General features: G+C 56.4%; 1 protein-coding gene across 3 annotated transcripts; it reads right to left on the bottom strand.

Annotated features, from left to right (window-relative positions):
• Positions 1–2,349: 2,349 nt before the first annotated feature.
• On the bottom strand, positions 2,350–10,150 carry DHX58 (DEXH (Asp-Glu-X-His) box polypeptide 58). Of its 3 annotated transcripts, none has more exons than XM_005875746.2 (13): positions 9,950–10,150; positions 9,616–9,784; positions 9,230–9,431; positions 8,671–8,861; positions 7,808–7,924; positions 7,223–7,349; positions 6,910–7,101; positions 5,985–6,238; positions 5,330–5,479; positions 5,079–5,240; positions 3,954–4,144; positions 3,249–3,345; positions 2,350–2,956 (listed from the first exon to the last, which is right to left on the bottom strand). In XM_005875746.2, exons 2-13 carry the CDS (start codon positions 9,781–9,783, stop codon positions 2,771–2,773), a joined length of 2,037 nt encoding a protein of 678 aa, XP_005875808.1. In that variant the 5' UTR covers position 9,784; positions 9,950–10,150; the 3' UTR covers positions 2,350–2,770. The 3 variants fall into 3 exon arrangements, with proteins under 3 accessions (XP_005875808.1, XP_005875809.1, XP_014402733.1); XM_005875747.2 differs by having other exon boundaries at positions 10,014–10,150; XM_014547247.1 differs by having other exon boundaries at positions 10,019–10,150.
• Between the last annotated feature and the right edge of the window lie 88 nt (positions 10,151–10,238).

The following is a 10,238-nucleotide window of genomic DNA, read 5'->3' as shown; positions in this document are numbered from 1 at the left end:
CCGGGTGGGTGGACCGGCTTATTCAGGTGGGGAGGGAGGGGGAGCCACGAAGGAGGCCTGGAGCTCCGGCTGTTCTGGGGGCTGAGAAGTTAGGAGGCCTGCGTCCTGGGGACCCCAGGAAATGCCCCCCTCGGGCGGCCTTGCCCCGGAGGCGGTGGCTCCCTAGGAAGACCCCTCACACGAAGAAGAAAGGCCGGGAACCCCTCCTTGCCCGAGTTCCCCCTTCCAACTGAGCTCGGAAAGCGGTCCCAGTGGTAAGGTGGGCGCGATCTTGACGCTCCCTCCAAGTCAGGGCCCCCCATCCAGGGGCTCAGGCCACTGAGGGGACCATTAGGTGCCCTGGGCATCTGTATCCTCGGTCCATCTCTCCCTGCGACAACCCCCCCCCCCTCCAGTGCCAGCTCAGGTCCCTCAGCTGTCACTGTTTAGCCCTGGAATGACAGGCGCCCGGACTCCGTGCGTCCAGCTGCATTCAAGGCCGTGGAGCTTAGCACCCCGGGGCCCCGCCCCCTCCCTCTGCCCCCCTGTCGCTAATTTTATTGACCTGTAAAAGGCACGTTGCTGGCAGGGGCGATGACAACTAAAGGTGAAGTGGGAGCGGATGGGCCGAAGGGACCCAGGGAGGTGGAGATGGGACAGGAGGGAGAAGGGTGACTCTGGGAGCCAGAGCCCGGAGGAACTAAGGCCCTGGGAAGGAAGGGTGCACTCTCTTAGGGGGATGGAAACCAAAAGGCCTAGAACTGGGCTTTTAACTCTCAACCAGAGAAGAGGGGGGCTGAAGAAAGAAGATACTGGAGAAGGGAGAGTATTTTTTTTTCATCTACCCTGAGGCAGGACCAAGGATATAGTAGGAGAGGTTAGATGGCAGGAAGGACTGCCATACTGCTCTCAAATCTCAAATCTCTGCCCTAGCCCCCTCCCTTCCTCTTGAAGGTGACTCCTGCCTGCTGGGCCTCTTCCTACAGAAATAGCCCTTTCCCTGAAGAATCAACCTAGATCTTGCCTTTCTTTCCTTCTTGTTAAAATGAGAACAGGAAATTTAGGCCTTTATAACTTTCCCCACCCCCATGCCTACCCCTCAAAACCTTTGGGCCTCTGCCAAGCGCAGGGGCGATGACCTGGAGGTTCGGGGGAGATGGGGCATTGGGGTTAGAAGCTTTCATGAGGGGGCGGGGGCAGGAAGGCCTCACATTTTTGATGGCGCTCAAATTTAGACTTCTGATGCTCTCTCCAAATAAGGTTACAAGATAACCAAAAAGAGGGGTGTTTAAAAAAAACACACCTTTAACCTTCAAAATATACCACAAAGCAGATTGTGGATGGGGAGTGAGAGGGAGGGATTATAATGGGCCTGAGGAAAGTTTTCAGGGTGATGGCTCTGTTCATTGTCTTGACTGTGGAAGAGCATACATACATTAAAATTTATCAAATTAAACACTAGAAATATGTAGTTTATTTTGTCAATTATGCCTCAACAAATCTGTTTTTAAAATACTGCACAGTTTCACCCAGCTGGCGTGGCTCAGTGGTTGAGCATCAGCCTATGAACCAGGAGGTCATGGTTTGATTCCTGGTCAGGGCACAGGCCTGGATTGCGGGGTCGATCCCCAGTGTGGTGTGCAGGAGGCAGCCAATCAATGATTCTTTCCCATCATTGATGTCTCTCTCTCTCTCTCACTCTCCCTCCCTTCCTCTCTGAAATCAATAAAAATATATTTTTAAAAATACTACACATTTTCTACACCATTTTTCTATTTATTTTTAATTTATGGGGGAGCCTCAAAAAAAAAAAAAGAATGTCAAAGGGCCAAGGGAAACTTCGGTGATTCCTAGTATAGTAGTTCCCTTATTCATGGAAGACATGTTCCAAGATTCCCAGTAGACGCCTGAAACCATAGATAGTACCAAACCCCACATATACTATGTTTTGTCCTATACATACATACCTATGATAAAGTTTAATTTACAAATTAGGCACAGTAAGAGATTAACAACTAATAATAGAACCATTATAACATATGCTATAATACGTTATGTAAATGTAGTCTCTCTCAAAATACCTTATTGTATAGTACTCACCTTCCTGTGATACGAGATGATTCAAGGTCTGTGTGATGAGATAATGAGGTTAATGACGTTGGCATTGTGGCGTAGTGTTGGGCTACTATAAGGGTTATTCAAACACAAGCACTGTGAAACCTGGACAGATGGTCTGACGACCCAGATGGCTAAGTGACCGCCAGGCCGATAGCACAGACTGCATGGGTACACCGGACAAAGGGGTGATTCATGTCCCAGGTGGGACCAAGCAGGATGGCATGAAATTTTATCACGCTACTCAGAATGGTGCACAATTTAAAACATATAGAACGTTTATTTCTGGAATTTTCCATCTAATATTTGGACCGCAGTTCATTGGGAGTAACAAACTACAAAAGCGAAAGCATGGATAAGGGGGCACCACTGTCCAGTGTGCCCATTCTGCCTCAGTTAGGCCCCCACGCCACTCCCACTCCATCTAGTGTGTAGACGTGTCTGTGTGGGTCTAAGGGGGGCCAGGGGATGAGCTGCGGCCCTTCAGCTGCTTCCTCAATGTGGGAGTTGAAGTCAGTCTGGGCACCTGGGGTTCCTCTGTGGCTGGTCAGCAGGCCCCAGAGCTGGTGACTCGGGCAAGGAGGGACCTGCACCGACTTTGCTCAGGAAAGATGCTGGCTGCTGCGGAGTCTCCCGCCCCCTACAGTTTGATCTGGGTACTGCAGCGACAAGATGCTCAGTCCAGGGAGAGGTCTGACAGGGCCTGGGCACAGTGCAGCACGTAGTCGAAGTCAGGCACCTGGAAGGGCACGGAGGACCACTTCTTGGCCTGGATCCGTCCCCGCGGCGTCTGCAGCAGCATGGCGCGGACTTTGAGCGCCAGCAGCTTCACCGACTTGTAGATCATCTGCAGACCCCAGAGCTGGGGGTGGGACAGAGACGGGAGGGTTTGGGTGTCTATCCTCTGACTGGGCTTCTCTCCCCAAGTTAGAGTCTCTGGATGCGGGGCTTATGTCTCCTCCCTCAGACAGCGCTATCGCCCTCAACACGCTGTGGGCTCCCTGAGAAGGGGTTGGACCACTCTCTTCAGACTGGGGGCTCCTGGGGCAGGGCTGTCTCTCCCACCCCAGGGAGGGCACCCTGGTGGCAGAGGCTGGGCGTTCAGAATGAGGGCTTCTAAAGACTGGAGCTGAGGGCCATGGCCCAGCACTTACTTCCCCACAGTTCTTGCAGCTAATGACACCCCCAGGCACCCAGTCCTTGAAGACTCTGTCGATAGCCACAGGCTTCTCGGAGACGTTGTAGTAGATCCTAGAAAGAAATGGGAGTGGCCACAGACCTCATGGACCCCCAGCCCCAGACGGCTCGCCATCCTTCCTGCTGAGCCTCTGCCCGGCCTTGGGCCTGCCTGCCTGTCAAGAGGCACCGAGACTTCAACACGCTCGGCCTGTGCTGCCTCCATCCCACTCCCTCTGCCCAAGTTCAGGCCTCAGCACCACCCATGTGTGAAGACCATGGGCACAGTGGCCCGGCACACAGTAGGCGCCTAATGAATACTTCCTTAACGAATGAACAAATGGAGGATGGGGGAAGGCTACCCGCTGGGGGGCGGAGGATGAGGGGATGGCTCAGGGACAACCAGCCCCTCTGGATGTCTTCAGAGTACGTAGGACCGGGGGGCCATTGTGCGGCCCCTCAGCATTTGGCGTCCTGAATGCCAGCTCTTGCTCAACCACATAGTGGCTGTGGGAGCCTGGGCAAGTCGCTGAGGCTCTCAGAGCCTCTATTTTCTCACCTGTGAAATGGGGTGGTGATAAAACCTGCAAACTCGGTACCTGTTCAAATGCTCTTTAACCTCCCAAATTCTTAATGCACCCCACTCTTCCTCTCATCCAGACAGCCCCTTCCACAGGTCTCACGAGAAGTTGGGGTTCACGTTGACGTGGTGGGTGCCCTCCACCTTCCGCAGGTCGCTCCCGTGGCCCACGGCCACCATGCAGTTGACACAGAGGAGCTGCACGTGCTCTGCCAGGAACTGCTGCTGCCGACTCTTCTTCTGGGCCGCCTGGGCCGCCCGCCTGACCAGGGCTTCCCGCTGCAGATCCCGGATCTGGGGTGGGAGGGGACAGCGGGCATGGCTGGGGCCCAAGAGACCTGATCTCAAAAATGCTCCCTGCCCTAACCGGTTTGGCTCAGTGGATAGAGCGTCGACCTGGGGACTGAAGGGTCCCAGGTTCGATTCTGGTCAAGGGCATGTACCTTGGTTGCGGGCACATCCCCAGTAGCGGGTGTGCAGGAGGCAGCTGATCGATGTTTCTAACTCTATACCTCTCCCTTCCTCTCTGTAAAAAAAAACCAATAAAATATATTTTTTAAAAATGCTCCCAGAGGGACAAAGGGCTCCCAAGGACCTGAGATGGATCGTTGGCACACAGAGGGACTTTCCTCAGCCCTCCCTGGAGCCTTCAGAACAGCTCGGTGGAGAAAATAACACTGGGTGGGGTCGGGGGGCAGCCCAGGGAGCGAGGCAAGCTTTCCCACGGAATCTTCACCCCACGGTGGAGGATTTCGTGCAAAGTTGCTTCTTTGAATCTAACATGAGGTCCCATCAATAATTCCACTGGGACAACAGGAGTAAACAGGGACTGTGCCGTGCGAGGCTGGACAACGGTGACTCCACCTCAGGAGACTGATTTAAGTCCAGGTTCTGCGCTTATTTGGGGCATGTCTTCGGTCCCCCTCTGCTTGGTTCCAGAAGGGCTGTAAGGCGGCTCTCACAGATACACAAAGTATTGGGTGGTGACGATACATTAAAAGCCCTGGACAAGGCCTATTCCCAAGGCATTTTGAAGACATAACCATTGTCTTCCTGGCAACCCCATCCTTGGCCTCTACCCTTCCCTGGATTCAGACCTTCACCAGGTGGGCCAACTTAGCCCCCAGGGGAAGGGGGGACAAGGGTGTGAATGTGTTTGCCTCAGAGACCTTCCAGGCTGACTGTCCTCAGCCCTCCTCCCCACAGGGCGCACAGACCGCCCACAGACCTTGGCCTGGTACTCAGCCTGGTCCATCTCCTGCACAGCAGCCACTGCCCGCTCCATCAGAACCTCGAGTACCTCGTTGGTCTGCTCCCGCCGCAACTCCCGACTGCCCTGGGTGGCCACGAATGAGTACACACTCTGATCGGCCCGGGCACGACCCCTTGCCTGGGGAGGGAGGTAAGAGAGGGGCCTGAGTGGGGCTGGGTTCCCACACAGGATCCTTTGAGGACTGTTGAGTGGGGTGGTTTGGGCACCTGGACCATGGAGATCTCGTTGGTCAGGAGCCCATAGCGCACAATCACATTGCACTGGGGGATGTCCAGTCCCTCTTCCGCCACACTCGTGGCCACCAGGAGGTTCAGGGTACCATCCCGGAACTTACGGATCACGTCTTGCTGTTCCCTCTGGGGTTGGGGGAGGAGAAAGAGGATGGTATATGAGGTGCTTCAGGCCTACCCTCTTACAAGCCCAGTCACTCCTGGTTCAGCCCTTTTATCCAAAATCTTGGCCCCTTTTCTGAGGGACCCTGAGTCTCCATCTCTACCTCCAAGTACCCCCAGGATCTTGCCCATTTTTCCAGGTGAGCGTCTAACCCCTCTCTCCCCTGGGGACTCCTACGGGTCCCTGCCCCTGCACTCTAGGAGCTCTCAGGACCTATTCTTCTCCAAGGGACCCCAGGCCCCTGATCCTCTGTCCTGATGACATCACTCGCCTCTACCCTGTAGACCCCCTTGTTGCTGCCTCTCTGCCCCGAACCCCGCAGAATGGGAACCCCTCAGCCCTGGGGATCTCAGTGTCCATCTCCCTTCTCAGCCCCGCCCCCTACCCCGGACTCTCTGTGCTGAAGACTCCCCTTCTCTTCTCCCCTAGGGAATCCCCAGCCTCAGGCGCTTTCCCCACAGCCCCCACCTGGGTCATATGGGTGGTCTGGCTGCTGCTCCCAGCCCCAATCAGCAGCTGGGCCCTGATGTCCACGGTCCGCAGACCCGGCTGCTGCTGGAGCCAGAGCAGGAGGGAGTGAGCGCTCTGGCGGGTGCGGGTGAAGATGATGCCGCGGGGGCTGCCGGGACTCCCAAACTGATTCTGCAGGATCCGTTCCAGCATCTCCAGTTTGGGGTTCTCCGGGCCACGAGTTGCCAGGAGGGCCAGCTCGTTCTTGTGGTCTGCCGGAAAAGCCCAGAAATCAGAGGGACAGGACTCAGGCCTGGAGGTGGGCCGGACAGGAGGGCGGGGGGCTCACAGGGATGAGATGGCAGGAATCGGAGGGGGCCTGGGGTTACCTGCTCCTGCCTGATTGCCCCTGAGCAGCACCAAGAACACAGGTAAGGACACCCTCTGCCTGCCCAGCCTCAAGGCCAGCCAGCCTTACACCCGGGGTACAGTCTAGGTGCTCCTTATCCAGCACCCCTCTTCAACCCTGCTACCAGGATGACCCTTGACCTTTTCATCTAACCCAGGACTGACTCAACCTCAGGTCTGTTCAGAAAGATCCTTGCCCCTTGCCTGTGCTGAGGCCTCTAGTCTTAAATTTCGCCCTCTGGCCACCTCATTTCCCCAGTTTAAAGGTACCATACACACTCCACTTAAAGGGAAGAGTCCCAGTGAAATGATTTTCGAAAAATATTTGTCAATAACGAAACTAGTTTTTACATCTACGGAAACCTTCACAAATGAGGACACACCTCTTTTGTCATATCCATAGCCTTGACTTTTGGTTAGAAAAACAGGGCCCCAGACCTCTTGTGGGCACCTTCCCAACTTGTTGGAGCCGAGCCCGGCCTGGCTGGCCACTGCCCTCTAGCCCAGTTCCAACCCCCTTCCCCAGGAGCCTCACCATCGAACAGAGCCAGCAGCCGGCGCTCAGCTCGCAGGACCTGGGTCTTGGTGGCTCGCTCCCTGTCGTAGAAATCGCGCAGCGTGTCCAGGGCGTCCACGGCGCGGACCGTGTCGTGGATGAGCAGCGCGTCGTTGTAGCGACGCAGGTGAAGCGCATACGCTCGCCGCTCCATGAGCCCGGCCTCAGCCGCTGGACCCACAGGGCACTCGGTGTTAGAGCGGCCACGCCCCCAGGGTCCAGTCCCGCCCAGGCCCCGCCCCCAGAGGCTGGGCCCCGCCCCCTAAAGGCAGGGCTTCCCAGGCCTTCTCACCAGTCTTGCTCAGCTCCACCACCTGCTGCTCATATGTCTGCGTCCCGAAGTCCCGGCTCAGTTCCGGCATCTCCAGGTGGTCCTGTACTTGTTCCATGAGCTTCTTCAGCATGTCCCCGAACGGGTCCTACGAGAAGAGTGAGGGCGTGAAGGAAGGAATTCCTCTACAGCCACCTGTGGCAGGGTCCTGGCTGGAGGCAGGGGTCAGGTTCCCGCACCTGACTCCTGTTCTGTCTCCTCCACCCCATATGTGCCCTTGACCTCTGGCCTGAGCACAGTGATGGCTAGTCCCTGTCCAGCCTGTCGTAGCAGACACCAGGCAGTGTCCACGCCGCCGGAGAGGGCTTGGAACAGCCTCAGCACAGAGTGCCCAGCTTTATGGTTTGCAAAGCGCTCTGCTGCACGCGTGCCCAGGGTTTGGACAGATGTCCACGGCGGCATCTGAGTGAACCAAACAGGAGGACCGGCCCCATTTCGCAGAAAGAAGAAATGGAGGCTCAGATACATAGCAAATGAAGTGAAATCACAGAGCTCTCCCGGCCTAATTTCACTCCAGACCCCGCACCCGCCCCTCCCTCCACACACCTGGCTGCGCCTGTGGCAGAGGTCGTACTGTTTGCAGGGCAGGCGGTTGTGCTCCTGCAGCTCAGGGAGGTGGGTCTGGGGTGACATGATGCGCCACGTGTCCAGGTTGGCACAAAGCTGGGCAACAGAGAGGGGTTCACTGGAATGGGGGGTTGTTCGGTGGGGACGATGGGCAGAGCTTTGGGGGCAGGATAGGTCCCAGCTGAGGCAGGGTCATTGGGGGTGGGGACTCATTTATTCGATAAATGTTTATTGCTTGCCCAGTGCTGTTCTAGGTGCAGGGGACACAGAGCACCTTACATGGCAGCTGGGGAGACAGATGATAAACTAGTAAAGAACAACAGAATGAGAGGATTGCAGATAGTGTTAACAAGCTCTGAAGAGAATGAAATGGAATGATATGGCGGAGTACAGTGGAGGTGATCAGGGAAGGCTCTGAACGGGTGACGTTTAAGTTGTTCCCTGAATGACAAGAAGGAGCCAGACAGGTAAGTACGGGGGAAGGTATTCAGGCAGAAGGAATGGCAAGTGCAAGAGTCCTGAGATGGGAACAAGCCTGACATGCTCAAGCTGCAGAGAGAAGGCCAGTAGAGCAGGAGGGCAGGGGGGCTGGAGAGCGGGAGTGGGAGCAGGGATGAGGTTGGAGACTTAAGCAGGGGCTAGATCACAGGGAACTCTCTAAGCCAGAGTAGAGTGTTTATTCTAAGTGCATTAAGAAGCCTTTGGAGTCTGGAAGTTAGGTGAGGAAGGGATCCGGACCCTGCCTGGGGGAGCCGGCCTAGGACTGGTGGGCAGGGGGTAGGGCAGACCAGGGAGGTTCCGGGTGAGTCAGGTGAGGGGAGGGTCACAGGGACCAAGCTGACCTGCAGGATGTGGTCAATGGCTCCATCAAGCTTGGTGGCCCTGCCAGTGCCTGGGGAGGCTGTGAGACCCAGCACCTGGGGCAGGGGCCTTGTCCCCTGGAGTTTGTGCTCCAGATACCGGCTCAGGATGACGTTGTAGACAGTGTCTTTGTGCGTGTGGTGACACTCATCCACCACGAGAAGAGAGAAGGCTGGGGGCACATGGAAAGGCTGTGAAAGAACCTGTTTGCAAAGCCCTTCCTCCCATAAGCTTTGTTTCATGTAGTTCCCAGAATTCATCTGAGAATTCCTTCCTCCCTTCACAATTTGCAGCCAGACCCCAGAAAACGGCCAGTCAGGGATGATTTACCTCCATTTCACAGATTAATAAACTGAGGCTCAAGCTGGAGAAAGGGACTTACCCAAGATCCTGCACTGTAGCCGGGTCTTTTTCTACCAGGGTGTATGCTGGGGTTTGGTGAATAGGGAAGCGCTGACTCCTACAAAATCTCCCATCTTTACTAGAAGAGGGGCCCTGGGGGTGGCAGGCAGGGGTGCCTCAGGTGCACCCAGCTCTCACCATTGAGCTCCACGTGCTCCTCCTCCTCCGGGCTGCTCAGCGCCATCTGCAGCAGCTCAGCTGTGCAGATGAGCAGGTCATTCCTCCGGGCCAAGTGTCCGAAGCCGGGTCGTAGCCCCATGTCCCCACTCAGGGTTGCAATGGCCCAGCGCCCGTCCAGCATTCGTTTGAACTCCTCATAATGCTGGGTCACCAGGTGGACCTGGGGTGCGGATGAGATGGGGAGAGGAAGCGGGATCTGGGTGTAGGGGATGGGCGGAGGCCATGGCTGGGATGAGTGAAAAGATGAGCTGAGAGATGCCACAGAAGCTCTGGAGTTCTGAAGGGTCTTGAGAGGCACCGAGGAGCTGAGAGCCCACAGAGGGGCAGGCGGGCAGACCACTTACCCTGTTGACCAATACAACCACCTTGGCCCCGTCCACGGTCTCAAGATGCCTTTTGGCCACATAAGCAGCCGCCCGGGTCTTCCCGGCGCCCGTGGGCAGCCATATGATGATATTCTTGCCCTCCAGGGCAGGCATGATCACCTCCCACTGGTAGGATCGCAGCTCCATTCTGGGAATGGCAGGGGACTCAGACCCTGGACCTCCTGGCCCCCTACTCAGCCCAAACCCCATCAGATCTGCTCCCGACCCGCTCCCAGCCAACCCAATCTGGTGCAGAGACCTCCCTTTGCCCGAGACTCCATCCTGCTTGAAGCAGGTGGAACAGGGAACCTACCAGGAACCGGATCTGGCCGAGGGGAGGCAGGATTCAGACAGACCTAAGCCCTGCCCAGCCTCACCTTACCACCCGCACCTCCAACAACCGCAGCCCTGCTTGGCTGAACCCGGATGCCTGCTGCCAAGCTCTGAGCGATAGTAAATGAAACTGAAACTGAGGGGCGGGGCCAGCCCAGCTGACTGGAGCTCGGCTTTACAATCTCTTCCCTGCCCCTCACAGGCCTCAGACTGAGGAAGAAATGCTGCTGCCAGGAAAGCACCATTTGCACCTGGGTCCTGCGGCCACC

This window comes from Myotis brandtii, unplaced genomic scaffold (genome assembly GCF_000412655.1).
Source record: "Myotis brandtii unplaced genomic scaffold, ASM41265v1 scaffold469, whole genome shotgun sequence".
Taxonomy (NCBI): domain Eukaryota; kingdom Metazoa; phylum Chordata; class Mammalia; order Chiroptera; family Vespertilionidae; genus Myotis; species Myotis brandtii.
The sequence above is the reverse complement of the archived record's forward strand: the minus strand, read 5'-3'. Positions and strand labels throughout refer to the sequence as shown.

What these genes read in the sequence shown, in the direction of transcription:
- DHX58 (XM_005875746.2), bottom strand. Translation starts at nt 9,783, where the DNA reads ATGGAGCTGCGATCCTACCAGTGGGAGGTGATCATGCCTGCCCTGGAG. An exon ending in TGGTTGTATTGGTCAACAGG is followed by an intron (nt 9,432 to 9,615) that starts GTAAGTGGTCTG and finishes TCCGCACCCCAG; the next exon opens with GTCCACCTGGTGACCCAGCA. An exon ending in ACGAGATCTCCATGGTCCAG is followed by an intron (nt 5,241 to 5,329) that starts GTGCCCAAACCA and finishes CTCCCTCCCCAG; the next exon opens with GCAAGGGGTCGTGCCCGGGC.